This window comes from Callospermophilus lateralis, chromosome 15 (assembly GCF_048772815.1).
Source record: "Callospermophilus lateralis isolate mCalLat2 chromosome 15, mCalLat2.hap1, whole genome shotgun sequence".
Lineage (NCBI taxonomy): Eukaryota > Metazoa > Chordata > Mammalia > Rodentia > Sciuridae > Callospermophilus > Callospermophilus lateralis.
In genome coordinates, this window is record NC_135319.1 from 62,057,968 (window position 1) to 62,081,316 (window position 23,349).

The following is a 23,349-nucleotide window of genomic DNA, read 5'->3' on the forward strand; positions in this document are numbered from 1 at the left end:
TTTGGTTTGTGTATTGAGAAACCTCTATACTGTTCTCTATAATGATCTTACTAATTTTAATTCTTACCACCAGTGTATAAGAAGTGAATTTCTCCTTGTGGGGAAGGGTACAAGATGCAGGGAAGTAGTTCCTAGGCTCAGGTCTACCACGAGTAGTCTCTGTGTCCTTGTCCTATCCTGGACACTGCATCTCCAACTCTATGTTTTCAAAACATACAAGTCATGGAATAGACTGAATTTCATAGATTCCAAATTGGCCTGAAGTGTGTCTATTTAGCATGACGAGTAATCTTCTTGCACAAAATTATTAGCTTAAGTATTTCTCAATCATAGCAGCACATGAAAATATTTGTTCTTTCTTTTTTCTCCTAGCTGGTAACTGGACAGCAACCTAGTACATTTAAAGCATAATCTCCAGGGTGCTTACTAGAAAAGGAGAAATATCAATATTTTCTGTTTTATCTGTTATTGGAAGAAAGCCTCCTCTAGAGAGATGAAAGTCCATTCAGCTTACTGTTTGTTTATGTGTCAAAGAGTTACATATTGGATTAGCAGGAGACCTTAAAAGTTTGGATAGCAAGGTCACAGTTATCTCAGTAGGAAGAGAAGACTCCAATGGATCCAGTGGTGGCCCTGGTCCTTGGTGTCTCCTGTCTGCTTCTCCTCTCACTGTGGAGACACAGATCAGGGAGGGGGAAGCTCCCTCCTGGGCCCACTCCTCTCCCAATTATTGGAAATATCCTGCAGATAGACGTTAAGGACATCAGCAAATCCTTAAAGAATGTAAGTATGCTTTGTGCTCCTTCAGTGGCTTGTGAAGGCAAGTCAATTGACCCCTGGTTATAAAGATAGTATACTTCTGGAGGCACACTATTTTAACAGATGATTGTAAAAGAAAATACTCCCTGTAAACCTTGATGTCATGTGCCACATTAATGCCATGTTTTATTCAGAATTGTCCTGAATATAGAACTTCTCTGCAGACTCAACATGTTATGCCTGAAAGCAAAGAAATAGCATAAGGATTTCTGCAATAGCATGAGATTGGATACAGCAAAAAGGAATGAAAATAACACAATGAATCAGTGTCCAATTGATGATATCAGAATCCTTTGGTTGCTGCAGAAATTCTTTGCCTGGGCATGGAAATGAAGAAGGATGGAAGAAATAGTTCTTCCAGTGGATGTTCATGTCATGGTTCTGCCTCTGCAGTGCCTACTTTGTTTTGGTAACAGCCGAGGACTCCAAACATGGCTGGGCATTAGGATCAAGCGTGGTGATTGAAAAACACCACTTTCTAGTATTCACCTTAGGACTGTCCGCATCTCTCGGGAAAGAGCTTTGCAGGTGATTCGGAGTAGTCTGCTGGGTATAGCTTTGAAGGTGGGCACTGGGGTGTGATCAAGTGCTCCAGCATCAAATGTTGATTCAGTGATGTTCCAATTTTGTTTTCTTTTCTTAGCTGTGGAACCCTGGAAATGAATTTGGAATTCTCTGATCTCATTTTCTTTGTTAATGAAACATGGCAAATAAGAATGTTGAATGCATTATGTGAGGATTAATTTTAATCCGTGCATGAAAAGCCTGGAAATTGTATGGCACATCAGAAGCCATCCATCAAAGGCAGCTATCCTGATCATTTATACATGAAATTCAGAAATATGTCCATCTCCATGTGGTAGAATAAAACCATAAAAATAATATTAGCCAGAATCAGCATGATATCTGGTTCAGGTAGTGAGTTGATTTGCTAATATTTGCGTTTTCTTTCCCATTTCCAGTTGTCCAAAGTCTATGGCCCTGTGTTCACTCTGTATTTGGGCATGAAGCCCATTGTGGTGTTGCATGGATATGAAGCTGTGAAGGAAGCCCTGGTTGATCATGGGGAGGAATTTGCTGGAAGAGACTCTATCCCAATTTTAAAAAGAAGTAAGAAAAACTCTGGTAAGTGCACGTGCATGTGTGTGTTGTGCAGTGGTCATTGGGATGAGCAGCGTGAAGAAAAGAGACCAGAAGGGCTCCTGAGGCAGAGCTTGGCCATCCCTGTGGTGTCCCCCAGTAGCTTCCCTGCCTTGTTGGGTCTCCCTTCTAATCTCTTTCCTCTACCTGTAGGTATCGTTTTTAACAATGGAAAGACATGGAAGGAGATAAGACGCTTCTCCCTCATGACCCTGAGGAATTTTGGGATGGGGAAGAGAAGCATTGAGGACCATATTCAAGAGGAAGCCCGCTGCCTTGTGGAGGAGTTGAGGAAAACCAATGGTGGGTGCCTGTTTGTGTCACTGACCTTAACAGAGTGCCCTCTTCTTTATTGACTGTCTTGGAAGCATTTCAGTTGAGTGAGAGCTCTCATTATGGGCCCTGGTTGTGACCTCATGTGGGACAGGGATGGTTTTAAAAAGGGACAGGACATGTTTGTTTATCAATGTTGCCTGGGTAATGATGTGCCTTGGCCTGCAGTTGGGGAGTAAACGTTCTTTTGATCTGTTTCTGTTCTGAATATTTTTATTTTTCTTTCCAATCAGGAATTATGAACTTAGTATGTGAGTGGTTTTTTTTTTCCCTAAAGAGTTAAGGAGCAGTGTTTTCCCTTAGTGTAAATGAGGGCAACCTATTCCATATCATGCCAGTAGAAAATCTTGGTAAGTGATGGGGAGGCAGTGACAACACCACTCCTTCACGGAATCCCAGCTCGTCGCCATCTGCTTTCCTTAAGTTGGACGACACTTGTGTGAGCAGCTTCACCAACATGGCTCAGGGTTTCTTCCAGGTCCAGGCTGCAGCTTTGGCCAGTCATGGTGTAATGTATGCTTTTAATTGATTAGCTTTATGTTCATAAAATTCTCATCAATTATTTCTCTCTAAATGCAGGATGATTTTTTATAAATAATCACAAACTACATCTTCTTACCCATATTTAGTGTTTTTTGATTCACATACTTTGGTTAAATATCTGTTTTCTTGTAAATCTATAAAGTACACAGACATTTATAAAATGGTTTCTTTAACTAGATTTTGAAGACTTTCAGTGTCTCCTTACATAGTCTCTCCTAATAGAATGTTAACTCTGTGTTCAGTTTTCCATGTGTTCCTTCCCCTGTTCGTTGGATTTGGTGTTAGAAATTATGGTTCTTATTTTCCTCCTACTGCCAACTCTACTCACCTGTGAAGCGTCTGTCATCGTGAATGTGATTATCAGCTTGGATACCAAATGACCTTGTTTTCACATTTTCTGTTTCAAATGAAATGGAAGAAAAGATTAAAAATTCAATTTTACCAGTGCACGACACACATGTATACACACTCCAAATTTCCAAGACTCTGCAAGTTACCTTCCACCTCCATGGATGAAAATATCACATTTCTAAAATCTTAGAGCCCTGCAATATTTAAAGATGCTTGCACACAGCATCTAACAGAAACTTTTTCTATTTTTCAAATGCCCTCCTATTTTTTCAAAGTGACTTTGATTCTTGTCTCCCTTATTTAAGGTCTACAGGTATGAATTTGCGAGCTCATACATATAAATTGATACCTATTATTTGATTATTTCAATTTATCTTATAGGTTCCCCACAAAAAGGAACACTTCCTATATTTTGATTTCATTTCCTGTAAAATAATATACTTAATGTATGAGATGGACAGATTTCAAAATGATTAAAATATACCGTTCTTTTCTTTCTTTCTTTCTTTTTAAATTGTTGATAGACCTTTTTTTATGTATTTATGTGCAGTTCTGAGAATAGAACCCAGTGCCTCACACATGCTAGGCAAGGGCTCTGCCACTGAGTCACAGTAAAATTCATTTTTTAAACTTTTAAATGAGAAATAATATGTGTCTATTAGTTTTACATTTTTGATTGCCTTACCTGGGTTTTATATTTTGAATAAAAGTTTTTTTATTTTATCAAAGAAATCTAATCCACTTATTGATATTACTTTTTCTTCTCAAATATCACACACATTTTGCTTTTGTCATTTTTTCCTCTATATGCATGGACTCACCCACAATCTCACTTTAGTTCCTCTCCACTGGTTCAACACAGAATTCTTTCTTCCATTCATTACACATACAAAAGTTTCCAGGCTCACAGCATAGCCTCCTTCTGTATCTCATTGCTGTATTTTCCATAGGCTTTATAGACAGATGTGATTATGTTCTGAATACTTGGATTATTATGTTTAAGATGGTCTTTTGCCTTTAAGAATTATCCCTTGGCTGGGCATGGTTGGGCAAGCTTGTAATGGCAGTGACTTGAAAGGCTGAGACAGGATGATCGCTAGTTCAAGGCCAGCCTCAGCAAGTTAGGGAGACCCTAAGAAACTTAGCAAGACCCTGTCTAAAAATATAAAAGAAAAAAAGGGTTGGGGACATAGTTCAGTGCTAAAGTGCTCTTGGGTTCAATACTCAGTCCAGAAAACCTCAAGGGCTAAAGAGGTGTAAGTAAAAGCAGTGGATGTGAATTAAGTGTTGTAAACTCCATTATTTAACATGTTAGGTTTTCAGGGTCTACTCAGAGTTAGGTAAAAGTGATTCTTTGTTCTTTTTGGTACTGAAGATTGAATCTGGGGCACTTTACCAGTGAGCCATATCTCCAGCCCCCTTTATTTTTTATTTTGAAACAGGGTTTTGCTAGTTCTTAGGGTCTTGTTAAGTCCTTAGGGCCTCACTAAGTTGCTGAGGCTGGCCCCAAACTTGAAATCCTCCTCCCTCATCTTTCAACACCTCTGGGATTATAGGCATGTGCCATTGTACTTGGCAATTCTTTGTTTTAATGCATGTGAATATTTTACTGTCAGTTGCTCTGTATACAATATACTGTTTAAAATGTGTACATCATATATACCTGTGTTTCTGCTCTGGATACTGGACTTGTTAAGTAGAAAGTTAAGTCTTTTTTTTTAAATATTTATTTTTTAGTTTTATGTGGACACAATATCTTTATTTTATCTTTATGTGGTGCTGAGGATCGAACCCAGTGCCTCCTACATGCTAGATGAACACTCTACCACGGAGCCACAACCCCAACCCCAGAAAGATAAGTCTTTATATTCCCAAATACCAGAATGTTGCAGTGTAAAGTGTGTAAGCAAGGTAGTGGATATGAACTGAGTATATTAAACTCATTTATTTAGGTAGCAAGGCTGTAACGGGCAATTTTAAAGATATTTTAAAATCTTTTCCAATTCTTTTTTATTGAAATATTTTTACTAATTTTTACTTTTTTGATAGTTGTCCTTTTAAGTTATACACGATCATAGAATGTATTTTGATTCATTTCCAATTCTTTAGGCTCACCCTATGATCCCACCTTCATCCTGGGCTGCGCTCCTTGCAATGTGATCTGCTCCATTATCTTCAAGAACCGGTATGACTACCAAGATCCAGAGTTTCTCACCTTGGTGAACAAGTTAAATGAAAACATCAGGATTCTGAGCTCTGCATGGGCGCAAGTGAGGCCAAGATCCATTCTTCCTTAAAAAACACTTTAGTCTTTTTTCTTCAGACACATCCAAAATAGTATATGGTGCATGAGGTGATGTGATTGCTTGGATTGTACTGTCTTGCCTAGAGCCGTGGAGCAAACATCTGGGAAAGGTTTTGAATTCTTTATTTGGCATGCAGGAATATGAAGGTGCATATATAGAGCTGGCTTTGACCCACTTCAGTGAGTGGTTATTTCTTTTCTTTTCTTTTTTTTTTAAGAGAGAGAGAGAGAGAGAGAGAGAGAGAGAGAGAGAGAGAGAGAGAGAGAGAGAGAGAGAGAGAGAGAGAGAATTTTTTAAAAATATTTATTCTTTAGTTATCGGTGGACACAACATCTTTGTTTGTACGTGGTGCAGGATCGAACCCGGGCCGCACGCATGCCAGGCGAGCGCGCTACCGCCTGAGCCACATCCCCAGCCCGAGTGGATATTTCTTTACATATTAAAAGCCTTGTTTTTGTAAGGCTCTTGGTGACTGCCCAAAGGATGATCATGTCACTCAGTGGACATCCTAGGACTTTTTGAAAGCTCCCATTGCCCAGAAGGCCTGCCGAGAAATCAACACTTGGAGGACTTTTCATCCAAACATGTGGCAGGAATATCTCAATTCAGAATAAGTATAGTTTCTGGAAGTAAAGAGAATAATAGGGACAATGAAACTTTGAGGAATCATGAGTGGGGTAGGGGTTTTGAGGTGCAACTGCTATCCTAGCTAAAAAGATCATTGGGTTAGTAGAGACTACTCTAGAGGACAGTTGAGCTCCATGTTTTTTTGGGCCAACTCATTCTATATCTGAAGCTGTTTGATAGAAATAAAAAAGCAGGGACTAGTTTTGTGTTCTAAATCAATGTTCCCCATATCCCTTAATGTCTTTTGTTATCTATGAAATGTGAATCACATTAATTCATGCTGTCATATTTCATGTTTCAGGGAAAATTGATGTAGTAAACAAGTAAAGTTGTATAAAATTAAGTTTTAGAATAAAGAAGTTTTATAAATTTCAGGAATGAATATCACTTGTGATGCTCTGGTAAGAAAATTCTCCCAGGGCTGGGGATGTGGCTCAAGCGGTAGCGCGCTCGCCTGGCATGCGTGCGGCCCGGATTCGATCCTCAACACCACATACAAACAAAGATGTTGTGTCCGCCGAAAACTAAAAAAAAAAAAAAAAAAATATTAAAAATTCTCTCTCTCTCTCTCACTCTCTCTTAAAAAAAAAGAAAATTCTCCCATACATCATTGTATAAGAATGATTGAATTATATATTTTTCAGTAACAATGACACCTCAAGATAGAAACAGATTTTATTTACATATAGAGCAATAAGTTCTTATGAGATCTGGCAACATGTCACCTATGTGTTAATTAAGTACTTTTTATAAATATATTATTGTTTTCTCTTGTAGGTCTACAATAATTTCCCTGCTCTCATAGATTGTCTTCCAGGGAGTCATCACATTTTATTCAAAAATGTTGATTATATTATAAATTATATTTTGGAGAAAGTAAAAGAACATGAAGAGTCCCTGGATGTTAACGATCCTCGGGATTTCATTGACTGTTTCCTGATAAAAATGGCTCAGGTAAAGTGTTGCCATCAACCTAGTTTTTTGATTCCTTGATCATGTTGTGGTTTTCTGAACCCTTTTAAATTTGTAGAAATGTTACATGATCAGGACAATAGTGATTCTGAAGCACTTTGATGACCCAGTGTATCATGAATCTCCACGAAGCATCATGGAAAACATGCAATTATTAAATAATTAGAATATGCTGACTCTATTCTTTAGATAAAAATCTATGTGAGGAGAAAGAATGCACACCTAGGTGTTTGAGAGAGTTAATAAATAAACAAATTGTCAGTTAGACTGACTCAAAGAATGAAGAGATGACACAAATTAATAATGAAGCAAAAGGAAGGATGTGGCTGCCGAAGAGACAATTTCCAATCAAGTTATAACATAAAATACCACGCCATGACATGAGGATGGAGTTCATCACTGCACAGGGTTTGGGGATATGGAAAGGAGCAGCTTACTCCAGGTACACCACCTGCATGTCCTGTGGACTGAAACAGAACTTGACATGTGCACCGTGGACAGCAGAGCAAATTGCAGATGTGTTGAGTCTTGTAGATGGTGGTGTGGGCAAGATTGGTGCAGAGAAGAGAGAAGCCTTGTTGAATGCAGCTTTAAATGAAGTCACATATAACACAGAGTTAGAGATGGTGTCTGTCAGGGACCCTGTAAGCAGGAATGTGCTGTCACTGCAGCATGAGTTAATAGGTTATTTATTCCCATTGAATTTCCTTGGCACCCTGTCAACAATCAGTTGCTATAAATGTGAGGCTTTGTATGTGGACTCTCATGCTGCTCCACGATGGGTATGTCCACCCTATGCCAGGAGGTTCAGCATCCTGACGTCTTGACCTCTTCCGTGTTCCTGTGTTTCATGTTTTGAAATAGGAATGTGAGTTCTCCAACTGTGTTGTTGGTGTTCAGGACTTTTAGACAATTCTAGGTCCCTTGAATTTCCATATCAATTTCAAGATGAGATTGTCAGTTTCAGCAAAAACCCAATGTGGAATTCTGACATGAATTGCAATCAATTTGTGTCTCATGATTGTAATTTAGAAAATTGAGATGAAATTCACATACCATGCAGTGAACCTTCTTGAAGTTAACTTTATTGGTATTTATAGCATTTCTGTGTTCTGTGATCGTATCTGTCTCCAGTTTCAAAACTTATTCATTTTTTTCTCAAATGTATATGTACCATGAAATGAACACACCCCTTTTACACATCCCTGCACTCTGATTTCTTTCTGCATGGATCTTTCCATCGTGGATAAATAATGAAAGACCTTGTGGCACATGCAACCTTTTGTTTCTGGCTTCTTTTATTCTATATAATGCATTGGAGACTCATCTAAGTTGTAGCAAGTATCACCATTTTGCTCTTTTGTGTGTCTGAGTGCTTATCTTTTTTATTGGTGTACATACTTTGATTTAAAATTTTTGATAGAATTCACCAGTATATCATACAAACCCAGCTTTCTTTTGGGGGGCATTTGATTACAAACTGTCTATCTTAAGTTGTTGCAGTTGATCATGTTTTGCATACTGACCTTGAATCAGTGTTTGTAATTTGTGTTTCTATTAAATTTTCCTGTTATTCAGATTATCTTATTAGCTGTTGTAGAGTAATTTAAGGTAATCTGTTGTTGCCATTTTTATTTCTGTAAAATCAGTAGTTTCCTGCTATCATGTCTGAATTTAGTGGTTGGTGTCTTCTCTTTATTTGTGCTTAGTCCAGTTAATGATTTGGGACATTTGCTTACAGTTTCTGAGAAGCAGTATTTCCTATGAGTGAGTGTTCAGCTGTTTTCCCACTCTGTTTTCCATTTCTTTTTTTTTTTCCCCTCTCACAATCACATTGCCATTCTAAGAGGTAATGAAGCTCTGTTTTTCCTTTCTGGGGGGCTTTGCATTCAGCCTGCTCTTATCTTCCTAGTCCCAGGTTGAGAAGTTGCATTGTACTTGAGCTCTTGTCTTCCCTTTGATTGTAAGTTCTGCCCTTCTAAGTTTCCCACTAAGAACTGGTTTTTGTTTCCTGTCAGTGTTTTGTTGTATTGTATTTTGTTTCCTTTACGTATTTTGTTTCCTTTAAGTTTTCCTAGTGATTCCCTCATTAAGCCATTAGTTGTAGAAGAGTCTGTTGTGTAATGGAAGATTTTCCTTCTCTCCTTGAATTCTAGTTGCATTCCATTGTGATCAGGGAAGATACTTCTATGATTTTGTGTTTTTAAAATTTATCGAGAATTGTGTATGTCCCACCACCTGGACTGTCCTGGAGAATAGAAGGCTTTATGTTCTCTTGAGAAGAATGCATATTCTTCTAGTTTCTCTTCATTTGTCAATGTTTACCTCATACATGTTGAGCTCTATTGATGGATGGATATGCATGTGCAAAATAACATTACATATCTTTGATAATGTCTTAACTGATCAACATTTTTCTATTGAAACTTTTAAATTTCCCCTCTTTTTTTTGTTTTTATTTTTTTTCTTATTATTTACCATGTGGCTTTCTCTTAACATGGTCAATGTTAATAGTCCAGGTTGAGTTGATTCTAAGCTTCAAATTGCATACAGATAGTCTTACTCCCATGCAAACTCATCTCTTTTTTTGTTGTTATTAGTCACAATCTATATCTTTAAATAGGTTCCCAGTTTTAAAAAAAACAGTTGTTTTTTATGAATATTTGTTTATTATAGAAACTCAAAGAACTACATAGAAATAAAAGAGTATCAGAGCATATTTTATATTAAACCATGTAGTTATTATTAATAATGATAATTATTTCTTAGTATGACCTTGATTTATTATCTAGTGTTCTTTTGCTTTTTATTTTCTCCCATATTTTATTTTGCATAATGTTGTATTAAATGGTGGGATTCATTTTTTCATACATGTACATGCACACAGTATAACATTATGATTTGGCCAATAACATTCTCTAGTATTTCCCCTTTTCCTCCCCTCTTCCCTCCCCATGATCCATTTCCTCTACTATACTGATATCCCTTCCATTTTCATGAGATCCCACCACAACATTTTTTCCTTTTTCCCATGTAGCTTTCACATATGACTGAAAACACATGACACTTGATTCTTTGATGCTGTATATGAGAATAGCAATTTCTGCATGTTTGCAGGCTCTATTTGCATGGTATTTCCGTCTTTTCACATTCAGCCTGTGGATGTCTTTGCCTATAATTTGAGTCTCTTGCAAATCATATATAATTTGATCTTTCTTAAAAAATTCATTCTGGCAGCCAATGTGTTTGAATTAGGGGAGTTGAGACCATTTACACTCAATGTTATTGTATAAAGTTGATTATTCATTGCTGGCATTTTGCTTTATTTATAATGTTTAATTTGGTCCTTTTTCTCATTTGCTTAGCTGTTCTTCAAATGATATTTATTCTTTTGTGAGACTTGCATTTGTTTTTGATTTTTTTTGTATAGTATCTCTTTCTGTATTTTTACTAGTAACAGCTTAGTAGTCATTAATTTTTTTAGTTTCTGCTTCTCTTGGAAGGTTTTTGTTCTGTTAAAATTCTGCTGGATTGTTTTGCTAAATGTAGCAATATTGGTTGACTGTTATTTTATTTCAGGAACTTGGAATACATCATTCCAAGTCCCTCTGTATTTTAGAGTGTGACCTCAGAAATTAAAAGTAACTCTGATTGCCTTTCTTCTAAATGTGACATGAATTTTTTTTTCTTGAGTGTTTTAAAATTCTATCCTTGGACTGTATGATAGATAGTTTTATTATAATGTTTTGTGGAGAGTTTCTTTTCTCAATCTTGTATATTTTGGTTTCGGAATGTATCCTGTGTCTTGATGGCCATTTTGCTCTCTGCATTTGGAAAAATTTCTGTTATTATTTACCTGAAAAGGCTATCAATTCTATTAGCCCACTGTTCTCATTCCTCTTCAATTCTAATGATTCTTAAATTTTTTTCTTAGTGTTGTTCCAGAGTTTTTGTATATTCTGATCATGGCTATTTCTTTTCTTTTCTTTAATAATGTTTGAATTTTCAAGACTGACCATTTTTTCAGCATCTCTCTTCAGCATCATTTACTCTACAGAGAGACAGCAGGCATCAATTTTAGTACTGTGTGCTTTTGCTTTGATTGTTGCTATGTTTGTTTCCCTCTTTACTGTGAGATGATGGTAATCTACAGGGAAGTAGAAATTCATGGGATAGAAATTCTGCTGATGAACTAAACTTGATGATGAAAAGGGCACCTTCCTGTACACATAAATTACCAGAGTTCATCTCTAGTTCATTACAATAAATAGAAGAGAAAACCCAGTAATAGCCCTAAGTATGAATGGCTAATGGTGGGCCTTTAGGTCTCACCCATGGAAATTCATTTCTACAGCAAAATCAGTGAATTAACATAAAGTTTGTTTATATCCCAACTATGAGTGGGTCTCAATCTTGAGAAGTCCAGGACACTTTGGCAAGAGAAGGCTGTGCCTTAAAAAGGCCTACACATTAGAGTGGTAAAGAAATCCACTTGAACAGATGCATACAACAACACAGGAATACAAGATATATGAAAATACAAGGTAACACATGGCTCATAAAGTTCATAATTAACTCGCTACTGACCCCAAAGATACTGAAGTGGATGAAATATTTAATAAATAAATAAAATGAATGGTTATAATATGATCAGTCAATACCAAGAAAATGTAGAAAAATAGCTGTGTGAATTAAGGAAGTCAGTAGAGGATGTGAATGAAAAATTTATGTAATTTATTGTTGAGGATTGGAATTTACCATTGCAATTGGTTGACTCATTAAGCAAGAACATTTTTCTGTTATAGCAATTGCTGAATAACATGATGAAGGCTACAGAAATTCATTTACTTGATAGTTTACAAATAATTTTTGTAAAATCTATATTTCTGGAGACAATTAATCACATTTCTGTTATGTCAGAGAGTAAAAGAAGGCTGATGATGATTTCCCTAAGTCCCATGATCCAATAAGTAAACAAGAGGAAATCATTGTTTAAATTCTTCATGTATTGCCAGTGGGGATGTCACTGGAGCCCATAATGTTTGCAACAGTGGCCAGGCTCTGCGTGGACCAACAACAATCAAAAGATGCAACCCTGATTATTGGAGAAACCTGTTCCTAGTTTTGGTGAGGAACAAGCAGGCTGCACAGAAACACACTACACTATGCCCACAACTGTTTATCCCAGAATTGGGGAATAGGGAGTGTCAGCTTCTATTTGAAATGCAAATTTACTGTAATTTTTCAGACACTTTCCTTATGAACTACTGCTGGATGGTGAAGATCTTTGCCTAGACTCCACAGCTCCCTAGAAGTTTCTTTAAATGGGTTACATGACATTGACAGTTGCTTTCTTGGAAATGCCAGTTCCTGGATGTTCTGATCCATGATATTTGTGACATCACTAAGTAATGCTTCCAAAACAGTGTTAATATTTGATTGTGTAGCATGGAATGTGTGTCCATTTATTTAGTTTTAAAATAATTTTCTAGGGGCTGGAGCTATAGCTCAGCGATAGAGCATCTGCCTTGCACATGTGAGGCACTGGGTTTGATCCTCAGCACCATATAAAAATAAACAAAGATATAGAAAAAAATAAAAATGAAAATAAGTATTATAAAAGAATTTTGTATATGGTTTATATAAACAAGGCTAATTGTGATTGCATATGTGCCTATAAAAAGTAACTCTCCAAATTCATCTTAGGTGATAGAAAATTTAACATTGGTTTTAGAGCACACCAGTTAACATTGGTCTATGACTGTTAACTTGAGACTTAATTGATGAACTTTGACTTGACAGGCTCAATATGAAGTAGGTATTTCCAAGACATATACTGAGCTTGGTTACCCAGTATGTGTGTTGAAAGAGATTTGTTTGTTTTGATGGTGTTAATTACATATGTGAAGCATAACACAGCCACATAGAGATTATGAATGTACCATGCTGGCCCTGGAACTAGCTGTCAAATAATGTATTTTTTACAATAATGATCCCCTTTACTCAGTATTTAAACAGCTATGATGTTTTCAATTCATTTTCATAGTCTTTTCAGTCCAAAACTTTATCCTTGGCATCTCATTACCCCTTCACTGTCATATATCCCATTTGGACAGTTAATGTCTCAATTTCTTGTCTTTATGGTTTAGTGTCTTTTCAATTAATGCATTCTTATTCTTGTCCCCTAGACCATTATATCTGTTCTCTCCCTTGTTCATTACATTAGTGCTGGCCCATCCTGTCTTGGTGAACCTGTTCTCTTTCCCTCTGATAACTTCTTGGATTTGCTGCCGTGCTGTTCTCATAATTGTACTTCATGAAAATTGTGGGTTCTATTGAGACTTTTTCAATTTTTGACAGAAAAGAACTGAAAACTCCTGTTCTACACGATGTAGTAGTGTAGTACCACGATGTAGTACTCATTCACCTATTTTCTCTAATACAAATAAAAAGTCTTTCATTTTTGACTCCCTATTTAAGATTGGGGCTTTCACTTTTATGATTAAGCCTTCACGTCCAGGGTGAGAGCCACCTGACATGCTCCTTCTGTTTTGGGGAAAGAAACATGTTTCACAGCTCATCGATCACACTGCAAAGAATCTCAGGTAGGAAATAGAATGTAGGAAATGAAGTTTGGGTCAAGGAATATACAGTCTCTGCCACGACAACCAGTTAATGCATGTTTCAGGGTCTGTATTGGCCAACTTTACAACATTATGAGTTAATGAGGTTAACTGTATTTTCATCCTTTGGCAAATGACTTGACATGTAATAGTATCAAATCATTCCTAGGAAAAGGACAATCAAGGATTGGAGTATACGTATGAAAACTTGGTATATGCTGTCTCTGATTTGTTTGCTGCTGGCACAGAGTCAACAAGCACAACACTGAGATATGCTCTCCTGCTCCTGCTGAAGCACCCACAGGTCACAGGTATGAACACAGATGATGAGCAAGTGAACTGAGATGTTGGGAAGAAGATGCTTGGTCCTCACTTGTTTGTCTTAGAGAAGCTTCACTGTTTAGTTTTCTCTGCCACCAAGTGTGATCAGGAGGAGGGCTGAGAAAGTGAAGAGAGCATGGCAGTAGGAGAGGCAGTGGAACCCTGGTGCAGTGTCTGCATTTCATTGGAAGTGATTTGTGGTGGCAGAGCCAGCATCCACGGGCATGGGAATGTCTCCTGTTTGTATCCCCAAATACCACTTGGTTCAGCAGATAAAGTCTTGAAGATGCCTCTCCTCATTCTGCTAATTCTAATTCTGGGGTAGGGAAAAGGAAACTCCTTCTTGAAGCCTTGGTGGAAATCCTAGAATGTAATGAAGCTTCCTGAGATGATTCCTCACTTGGAAGTATTCTATTCATGTCTATTTGTCAGAAAGGTATTTTAATTTTGGCAGATGTGTTCCTAATTTTTTAATTCATCATTTCAACAGACTGCTTCCATAAAACTTGTGTTTCATGGAGTAAGAACTTTCTTGAGGGATGGTCAATAATTTTATGTTTTATCAATACCACTTAAAAATCACCTTTAAAGGAATTTTGTTCATGCAGTAGCAATAAGCATACTTTTTTTGAGTCTTGTGTGAGGATTCCACTAAAAGGATGGCAACACAATTATTTGTTAGACTCATTCTCTTTCAAGCCAGAGAGGATGGGAACAATAAACACTTAATCTTCACCAAGTTTCTTAATCATAGTAGGCAGATTCAGGGATGGTGATGGAATCTAAAAGGAGGATGGTCTGGTAACCTGAATATTAGAAGAGGAAAATTTATGAAGAGAGAAAAGCAAACTCTGTTTTTAAAATTCCAACAATTCTCTTGTTTGGAAATAACAGGAATCAATGAAGGGAGAGTGAGGTTGAAAAGGGAGACTTTTCTGCTCAGGCAAATCCCTTGTCAGCTAATAACATTAAACCATTCTTTTCACATCTTCACTCATCAGGTGACAAATATTTTCTTTGCAGGAAAAGAACTGCAAGGGAACACACTGAGAATCCATTTCCTAAGGGACCTTATGTAGTGGCAAAGAAAGATTGAGGTGTGGGGCTGAAAGGAAGCTTTGGAGAATCTGAGCTCTTCCTTCAACATCAGAAAAGTCGTGTGCTCTCAAGGGAGGGAAGAACTGTGGAGTAAAGACTTTCATAATTTGCCATCTTAGTAGAAAATTCTTCCAGTCATCCATCAGAGAGAGTGAAATAAAAGCATTCACCCAAAACACAGGGTTGTAGCATTGCATATCACAAGGGATGAAGAATTCATTAAAGCATTCAGAGAAATATCCCATGACTTATGTGAAACACCAGGGCCACCAGAATTCTTACAAGTAACTAACGTCTTGTTATTTCATAGAATAGGTGTATTTCAGACCTGCACATTTGCCAAAATATTATACCATTACCCCTATATCTCAGAAGATTACTGGAGAATGTTGTATCTAAATGTCTATAAGTCAGGAAGCCATGGACTCCAGGAATGGGATGAGAGTGTTGGAGAGACTGCTGGGTGCTGGACCTAGGAAGCAGCCTTCAGCATGAAGGTGGATGACGCAGATGACAGGATAGAACTCAGGAACAATAGGGATGTGAGGAATAGTCTGAGGTTTACGACAGCTGGATAATGATTCCTGCCGCACAAAACATCTACCTGAGCATCTTGAATAATCCTAACTCAAAATTGGAAAATGATGAGCTTACATAGAGCAACTGGGAGAAGACCAAGAAAGTACCAACAATGTAAAATAATCATAATTTCATATAACAGAAAGTATGTGTATACTATCAGAAGGTCGTACCTCATGGATGTTGATATAAGCAAAAATTGCAGTCTAATATATCCTCGTGAATAGAGTCTGGTGGGCAATCGTGTGTGTGTGTGTGTGTTTGTGTGTCTCTGTGTGTGTGTGTGTGTCCTTTCCCAATTTTGTGCTTAACTCATTGAGTTATGCAAACTCTCATTTCCACATACCTGGAAATCATTAAGTGTTGTGTACTAATGCACACACAAGAAACAGAGAATTGTTATTTGAATGTGACTTTAAATTTCAGAACGAGGTGGTAGAGTGCTGAGTGTCTGTGGCTGCGATGTGGGAGGATAGAGCTGGGATTGGGCTCATTTGTAGAGCACTTGCCTGGCATGTGTGAGGCACTGGGTTTGATTCTCTGCACCACATATAAATAAATGAATAGAATAAAGGTCCATCAACAATTAAAAAAAATACTTAAAAAAAGATGTGGGAATATGATGGGAGTTCTACTGCAAATTGCTCTCATACAAAACCTTCATACATATATATCAATCTATTGTACTTTATATTAAACATAAATTATTTTCATGTAAATTTAGTATTTGATTCCCATTTTCTTTCTGTCAGAACTGTAAATTCTTGATGTGTTTATATTCTGTTAATTTTTTTGAAAATATTATTTAGTTCTACTTATATTAATTCTGTGGGATGCTAATTTATAAGTATGGTCCTATTTTTTATTTTATTTACTTTCTTTGCTTCTATCTACTTTAAAATGTAGTTTAATGAAGAGTGTGTGTGTGTGTGTATATATGAATATAAATGATATGCCCAGAGGCACTGTTTATATATGTAAGTGTGCCTCTGGGCATATAATTTATATTCATAATGCTGTTGGGACATCTTTGTCCTGCTTTTCATGATACTCAATTGCTATGACAAATGTGCCCTTTCTCTCCTTTCCTCTCATTTCTTTCTTGTGCTTACCAGCTAAAGTCCAGGAAGAGATTCAGTGTGTGATTGGCAGACACCGCAGCCCCTGCATGCAGGACAGAAGCCGCATGCCCTACACAGATGCTGTGTTGTATGAGATCCAGAGATACATTGATCTCCTTCCAGTCAACCTGCCCCATGCAGTGACTTGTGATGTTAAATTCAGAAATTACCTCATTCCTAAGGTAAGCTTTTTCTTCTGGGCTGCGCCTCAGTGTTCTTCCTGGTCCCAAATTCATAGCAGGATTGTAATTCTCTAACACACAGGATGAGACAAGTTGCAAAACATTTGGCTACTTAATGACCTGTGTGCAGTTTCTAGTTTGGGTATAAAGCTTTCTAAGAGGTTTCTGGCCATGTGAGCCTTCCAAATTGGTTTTACATTTTAAACATTGTTTTTGCCATTATTAAATGTCTACATTTCCATACAAAGGTTATAAATTTCGTTGTCACAGGGTGTGGTGTCTCATGTAGCTTAGGAGGTTGAGGCAGGAGGAGTGCAAGTTCTAAGCCAGTCTTGGCAATTATCAAGGTTCTAAGTAACTTAGTGAGACCCTGACTCAAAATATAAAATAAAAAAGGGTTGGGGATGTAGCTCAGTAGTTAAGCAGTGTTGCGTTCAATTTCTGATTAAAAAACTAGTTTGTTAATTCCCCAAGTGATTTCTTAGGTTTTCCTCATGAGAACAATAAACCTATAGACCAATTAAGTAAGAATTGATATCTTGACCTGTTGATTCTTTAAATTCATGATTATGTTCTCAATTTATTTTTGGTTCATTTAATATTCTCAGTCATGTTTTTTTTTAAGTTCAGTGCCTCATAAATATTTTGTTAGTTTTTCCTGTAAAATGAATATTTTTGTTCATGCTATGTCATTTAAACACATCTTTGCCTATTCTTTCTAACTGGTGTGTGGGATTATATTTGATTTTATCATTGTGATGATGTTATATCTAGTAAACTTAATAACTTTCCTAGTAATTGCCAATTGTTTGTCTGAGATACATTTGAAATGTCAGTGTTTTTTATCCTCTTGTCTGAGTGAATTTTATTTATTTCCTGTTTTTATATCCTTGATTTCTCTTTATTGCATTATTGCCATTTTTAGGATTTCTCAATCACATTGAACAGAATACATGATTGCAGTCATTCTATTTTAATTTCTTATCTACAGGAATGGTTAGAGGCTTACTATCTCATTGCAGAGAAGGTTGTTTTACGTACAATTTGGTAGATGTTCTTTTTCAAATAAGGGAAATTTTCTTCTCTTAATTTCATATAAACTTTGGTCAAGAATGTGTATACACAAATTGATTTTCAGCATCTGGGGGATAGATTTTATGATATTGGATGGATTTTCTGCAGTAAATATACAAATTGCAAATACATACACAGAGCTGGATTTGATCTATCACATGTTTTCATGTCTTCAGTGCTTATAACAGATTTTTTTGTCAATAATTTTTCCTCCAAAAAATTTCTTTAATAATAGATATCAAGATAGTGCTGGCTGCATAAAAATATGTGAGAAATGTTCCTTGAAGTAGGTCTGTTTCTTCCTTCTGATGGCCACTTTGTCATATGCTTGAAATGCCAAATCTTTTTTTGTTGAAGAACCGGGTATCACATGGGGAAAAATGGTAAAATTTCAGAGCTTATATTCTTCCAGAAAGGGTTCATTTCTTTCCCATAAATGGAAAGAAGGTTATAACACTGTCTTCCCTCTTTTTTAGTAGGACAGCATATGAACATAATCAAATTGTGCCATTCCCTTTCCTCTGTCTCCCATTTATGGAATACATCTATTTATCTATCTATCTGTCTATCTATCTATCCATCCATCCATCCATCCATCCACACAGGGGATCAAATACAGAACCTGGCACACACCAGGCAACGTTCTACCACTGGGCCTCATTTCCAGCATCCACATCTGAAGTCTTGAGATGATTTCTATCTGTGAAGCGCTAACATTCTTTCTACCACGTGCTTTCTGTGTTCATCCAAAAAAACCTACTTGCTGTTACAGAGTAGATTTTAAAATTTGAGATCAGAAAATATCACTATTATATTTAAAATAATACAAATATGAATTGTCTTTTCATTGGAAAAATCTGATTAGATTCATTAGGTTGCACCTATAAAGGCTGTCCTGGGGAGAAGACTGATGGCTTCAGGGAAAGGAAGGTCATGGGGCTTGCTCTTGTATTTAGTATAAGGATTAGGACCTGAACTTAACTCTTTTTCTAGCAGAGGAACAAAGAGGAGATGGTGTTTATTTCTTATTGGGATGAGAGGATAAAATTAATGAAAGTTGATTGCCTCCTTATGTGTAACTAAATGGGAAATAGACTGAAGAATCAGGGATTGTCAGTCCTCCTTATCCAATGCATCTGTTTTGTGGACCTGCTTGATGATCCCATTCAGCTCACTGAATGGCAGGTTATGATATGGGTGGTATCTTTGAAGTTTATAGAACTGTAGCCTCAAGAGAATGATCCATTTATGCTCTTCTTCTTGGAACAGTCTGGTATAGAATTTTGCAATCCTTGGTTGCCATTTTCCAATTAGATAAATTATTTTTCTTCCACAGGCTGAAATCACTGATGTCAGTGGAAATAACACTCTAATAGGAATTGACTAACTTCCTTTTGTAATTGTCTATAGCCAATATGGACTTTGCAGAATACTAGGATTCTGTTGACATTTCTGAACTCTGCCATTACAACATGGAAGCAGTTATAGGCAATCTATGGAGCATTCTATAGAACATGACCAAGTTCAATGTATGGAAACTGAAATAATAAATTCACAAATATTTTTTTCATGTAAAAATATTCTTCTTTTTCTTTCAATTTAAACATTCTCTGCTCACTGGTTATATGAAAACACATGGCAGGCTACATTTTGTGGACTTATTTGTTCAACCCTCTTATGAGACACACTGTTCCAGTAGACTTTCTATAATCATATGAGGTCAATTTGTGTATTTATGTCCTATCTGAAGAGAATTTGCAAAAACCAGTTCTGAAAGATTTGCCCTTGGCTTTTTGTAAAAGTTGTGTTGCTTAGCTCTTAGTTAATTGACCAGTTTTTCTTTTACCTGTTGCTTATGGTGGCATTGTTCTGCTTCATTTTTTTATTTGTGAATTTCCATATGTTCAAACAACTTTTTCTAAACATATATCCACATGCATCTTAAGGAAACCTTGTCATATATCACTACTTTAATTATACTTAAAGGAAGAATTTTAAAAGCAAATTGATACATGATTTTATTTATTTATTTATTTTTGTGTTGCTGGGGATTGAACCCAGGGCCTTGTGCATGCGAGGCAAATGCTTTTATGTGTTTTTGAAATATTAGGGGATTGAATTTTTCCCACTGGTATATTTTTTTTTAAAAATTGGAATCTATATAAAATTTAGAAGTGTATTTATACTTTAATATCTGTCCATTAAGCTATTTACTTATAGACTGGTGCCTCACGTCATTTCAAGAATGATGATTTTTCTTCTACACAGTAGTCATTGCATTTATACTCGGACATCATTCACACTACAATACTAACATAAGCCTATGTTTAAATTAGCCCATTTATTTTACAATCTCCTTGTAGATTTTTCTTGTACAATGTAGTGTCCAGTTAAAGAACTGACATGTAATGTGATTATCTTTTCTATTTACTCTCCCGTAATCAGGGGTAGTAGTTCCCTTTCCTGTACTTGTTTGTTTCCTTTCATCGTGTTCGCCTTAGCAAGGAATCCAGGACAGAAATCAAACATTCCTGAGGCTGGCTTTGTATGGTAGTTTTCTAGGGATTAGATTCTCATCGTGAATTTGGGAAGAAAACTACATAAATGTCAATGAAAGTGTCACTGCATCACATGGTGAGGTGGGAACACATCATGTCACTTATTCAATATAGCTTATGCTAATTTTCTCAGGAAAGAAGGTGGTATCCAACAGAACTCTCCATTACAGAGTAAGTGATAGACATCACACCATGGTCCTTCAGGTCTATGTAAACATCCTGCTTATGAAATCACTCACCTAACTGTTCTAGCTTTGATTGATGCTCCTTGCTTGAACTGATATTCAGAGGGAAGGCATTGTGAAATGATATTGCTAATTTCATTGCCTTTTGCTTTATGTAGTTTTGTCATATGGTTACTCTCTCTGAAAGTGTCACTGCTTGTTTTGGGACAGTTTCCATTTTTCAGACCAGCAGATTGAGCTAAGTAATTTCCATTGTGCCTTTCAGCTCCTGAATTCCTGCTTAAATTGATTTGTCTTTGTTATTTCCAGGGCACAGCCATATGGACCTCACTGACATCAGTGCTCCATGACAACAAAGAATTCCCCCACCCAGAGATGTTCGACCCTGGGCACTTTCTGGATGAGCGTGGCAACTTGAGGAAAAGTGACTACTTCATGCCTTTCTCATCAGGTAAGAGAAATATTTGGGATCAGCTACTTCTTACCTGGTGCCTCATCTGGTGTTAGAACATTTGCTCTTTACATGAGCAGAGCACCATTGTGATACCAATGTACTCTCCCTGCTAAGCTTTCCTTCTGTAAGGTCAATCCCATTTAAATATTCCTCACCCACTAAGTGAAAGGCATCTCACTCCATGATGTTGGTTGGTTTCTAAATGTTGTTGTTCAACAACCCTCTTGCTCTACTGTGGTGATGGTAGTCTCCACATGCATGAGATCACATAGCAAAGGGCCTCTAGGGAAGCAGATTCGTGAATAACTGGTTGTACTCTGGTGTGATTAGTGCGCTCATATAGGGAAGATTTCTGGGCTGGCTGGCTTACCACAATAGACTTCCAGGATGTTGGACTATAATATTCCACTTGAGATTTTTAAATGGAGTTTGTGTCTTCATAATTAATGATGTTTGAGCTGACTGAAAAGAATCACATAGAATGGAGAAAAGAAAAAGCAGGACATTTTTAAGGAAGCAATGAATCACCACAGAACAACTTTTTTCTCAGTCAGGGATGTCAGAAATTGCCTGATAACCACCAGCTTATGGAAGAATTGGGGATGAAGGAAGAGACCCTAAAATGACCACAGAGCAACCTGCTCTTCCTTCAGTTGTGGTTATGTGTCTTGGATATTGAATCTCCCATCTGCAATGTGTTTACTGATTCTTTGCTCATGAACTCTCCTTCCTTGATTGCATGACTCTAGATGTCTGCCTTATATCTTGCACTGTACATCCCATGATGATAAGTAAAGGACCCACTCTTCAAGTGCTCGAATTTCAACAGGTTAGATAATTATATGGACATGGAAAACGATGATTCTAGGTGTTACATGGTTCCAAAAGAGCATGAGTATGATGTTGAGGATATCAAAAAAGGGCAAGATTTTAGTGCTTGAGGGGATCATAAAGAGTGTAAAGAGGACATGAATTTCCACTTGTGTCCTGAATGGAATGAAGGGAAATTGTGTTTTTATACAAGAAGTATAGCATGATGAAAAAGATGAACATTCATGGTTCTTTGGAGATTCCAAAGATTCTGTTAGAGGTTAGATTAGAGGGTTGAAGAATGAGGGCACAGTCATGGAACATCAGAATCGGAATAGAAAATACAAGTAACAGACTTCTTTTTTAAAAAAATATAGTTAGAAATTTCAAATACAAAAGTGTCATTCCAGTGTAGGAATTCTAAATAAAGTGTTTGTCACAAAGTTGATACCTCCAAAAATACTGTTTGAATGAAATATTTGTTAAGATGGACAAAAAGTGTCTGCTCTTTTTCCATTTTTTCATCCAAACATTCAATCATTCATTAAATGCTTATTTATATTCTCATTTTTACATAAGAAGCACAGTGCTTGTCACTGTCTGAATGACACATAAACGTGTTGTGTTTTTTGTTTGTTACAGGAAAGCGGATGTGTGTGGGAGAGAGCCTGGCCCGCATGGAGCTGTTTTTATTTCTGACTACCATTTTACAGCAATTTCATCTGAAATCTCAGGTTGACCCAAAGGAACTCAATACCACCCCAATAGCCAAAGGATTATCCTCTCTTCCTCCCTTATACAAGCTGTGCTTCATTCCTGTGTGAAACAGAGCAGACCATGTGGCTGCTGCTGTGCTCTTGTCTGCAGTCCCTTCCCCAGGGCATCGTCCACATCCTTTCCCCATCTGGGGTGCATTCTTGACCTCTCCTCTGCATCTCCCATTCTAGAGAGTAAGGGAACACACCTCTTCCTTTATAGAGTTTGTTTTTTCTTTCTGGTCATTGTACAGATATACCTGCTCTTTCCTGTGTTCTGTAATACTTGTATTGATCATCCCAAGTAATAACATGGATCTAATGCTGAGTTATTGATACATTATCACTGTAAAACATCATGGTCATTTAGAATATGATCTGTTGGAACCATCTATCCCATGCATGTTCTTAATAAAATACATAATTGATTTCTGGGTCAGTTCTCAAATTTCTCTTCTTTTGTGCAGTATAGGTAAGATAATAGAGTCCCAAGATCCA

At 36.8% G+C, this 23,349-nt stretch overlaps 1 protein-coding gene across 5 annotated transcripts; it reads left to right on the top strand.

Annotated features, from left to right (window-relative positions):
* The first annotated feature begins 615 nt into the window (after window positions 1-615).
* LOC143380985 (cytochrome P450 2C5-like) lies at window positions 616-22,920 on the top strand. 5 transcript variants are annotated; one of them, XM_076834205.1, is made up of 9 exons: window positions 616-783; window positions 1,782-1,944; window positions 2,113-2,262; window positions 5,296-5,456; window positions 6,897-7,073; window positions 13,884-14,025; window positions 16,828-17,015; window positions 21,142-21,283; window positions 22,739-22,920. In XM_076834205.1, the coding sequence occupies exons 1-9, from the start codon at window positions 616-618 to the stop codon at window positions 22,918-22,920; spliced, it is 1,473 nt and encodes a 490-aa protein (XP_076690320.1). The 5 variants fall into 5 exon arrangements, with proteins under 5 accessions (XP_076690320.1, XP_076690321.1, XP_076690322.1 ...); XM_076834206.1 differs by having other exon boundaries at window positions 13,890-14,025; XM_076834207.1 differs by having other exon boundaries at window positions 6,897-7,067.
* Window positions 22,921-23,349: the final 429 nt, after the last annotated feature.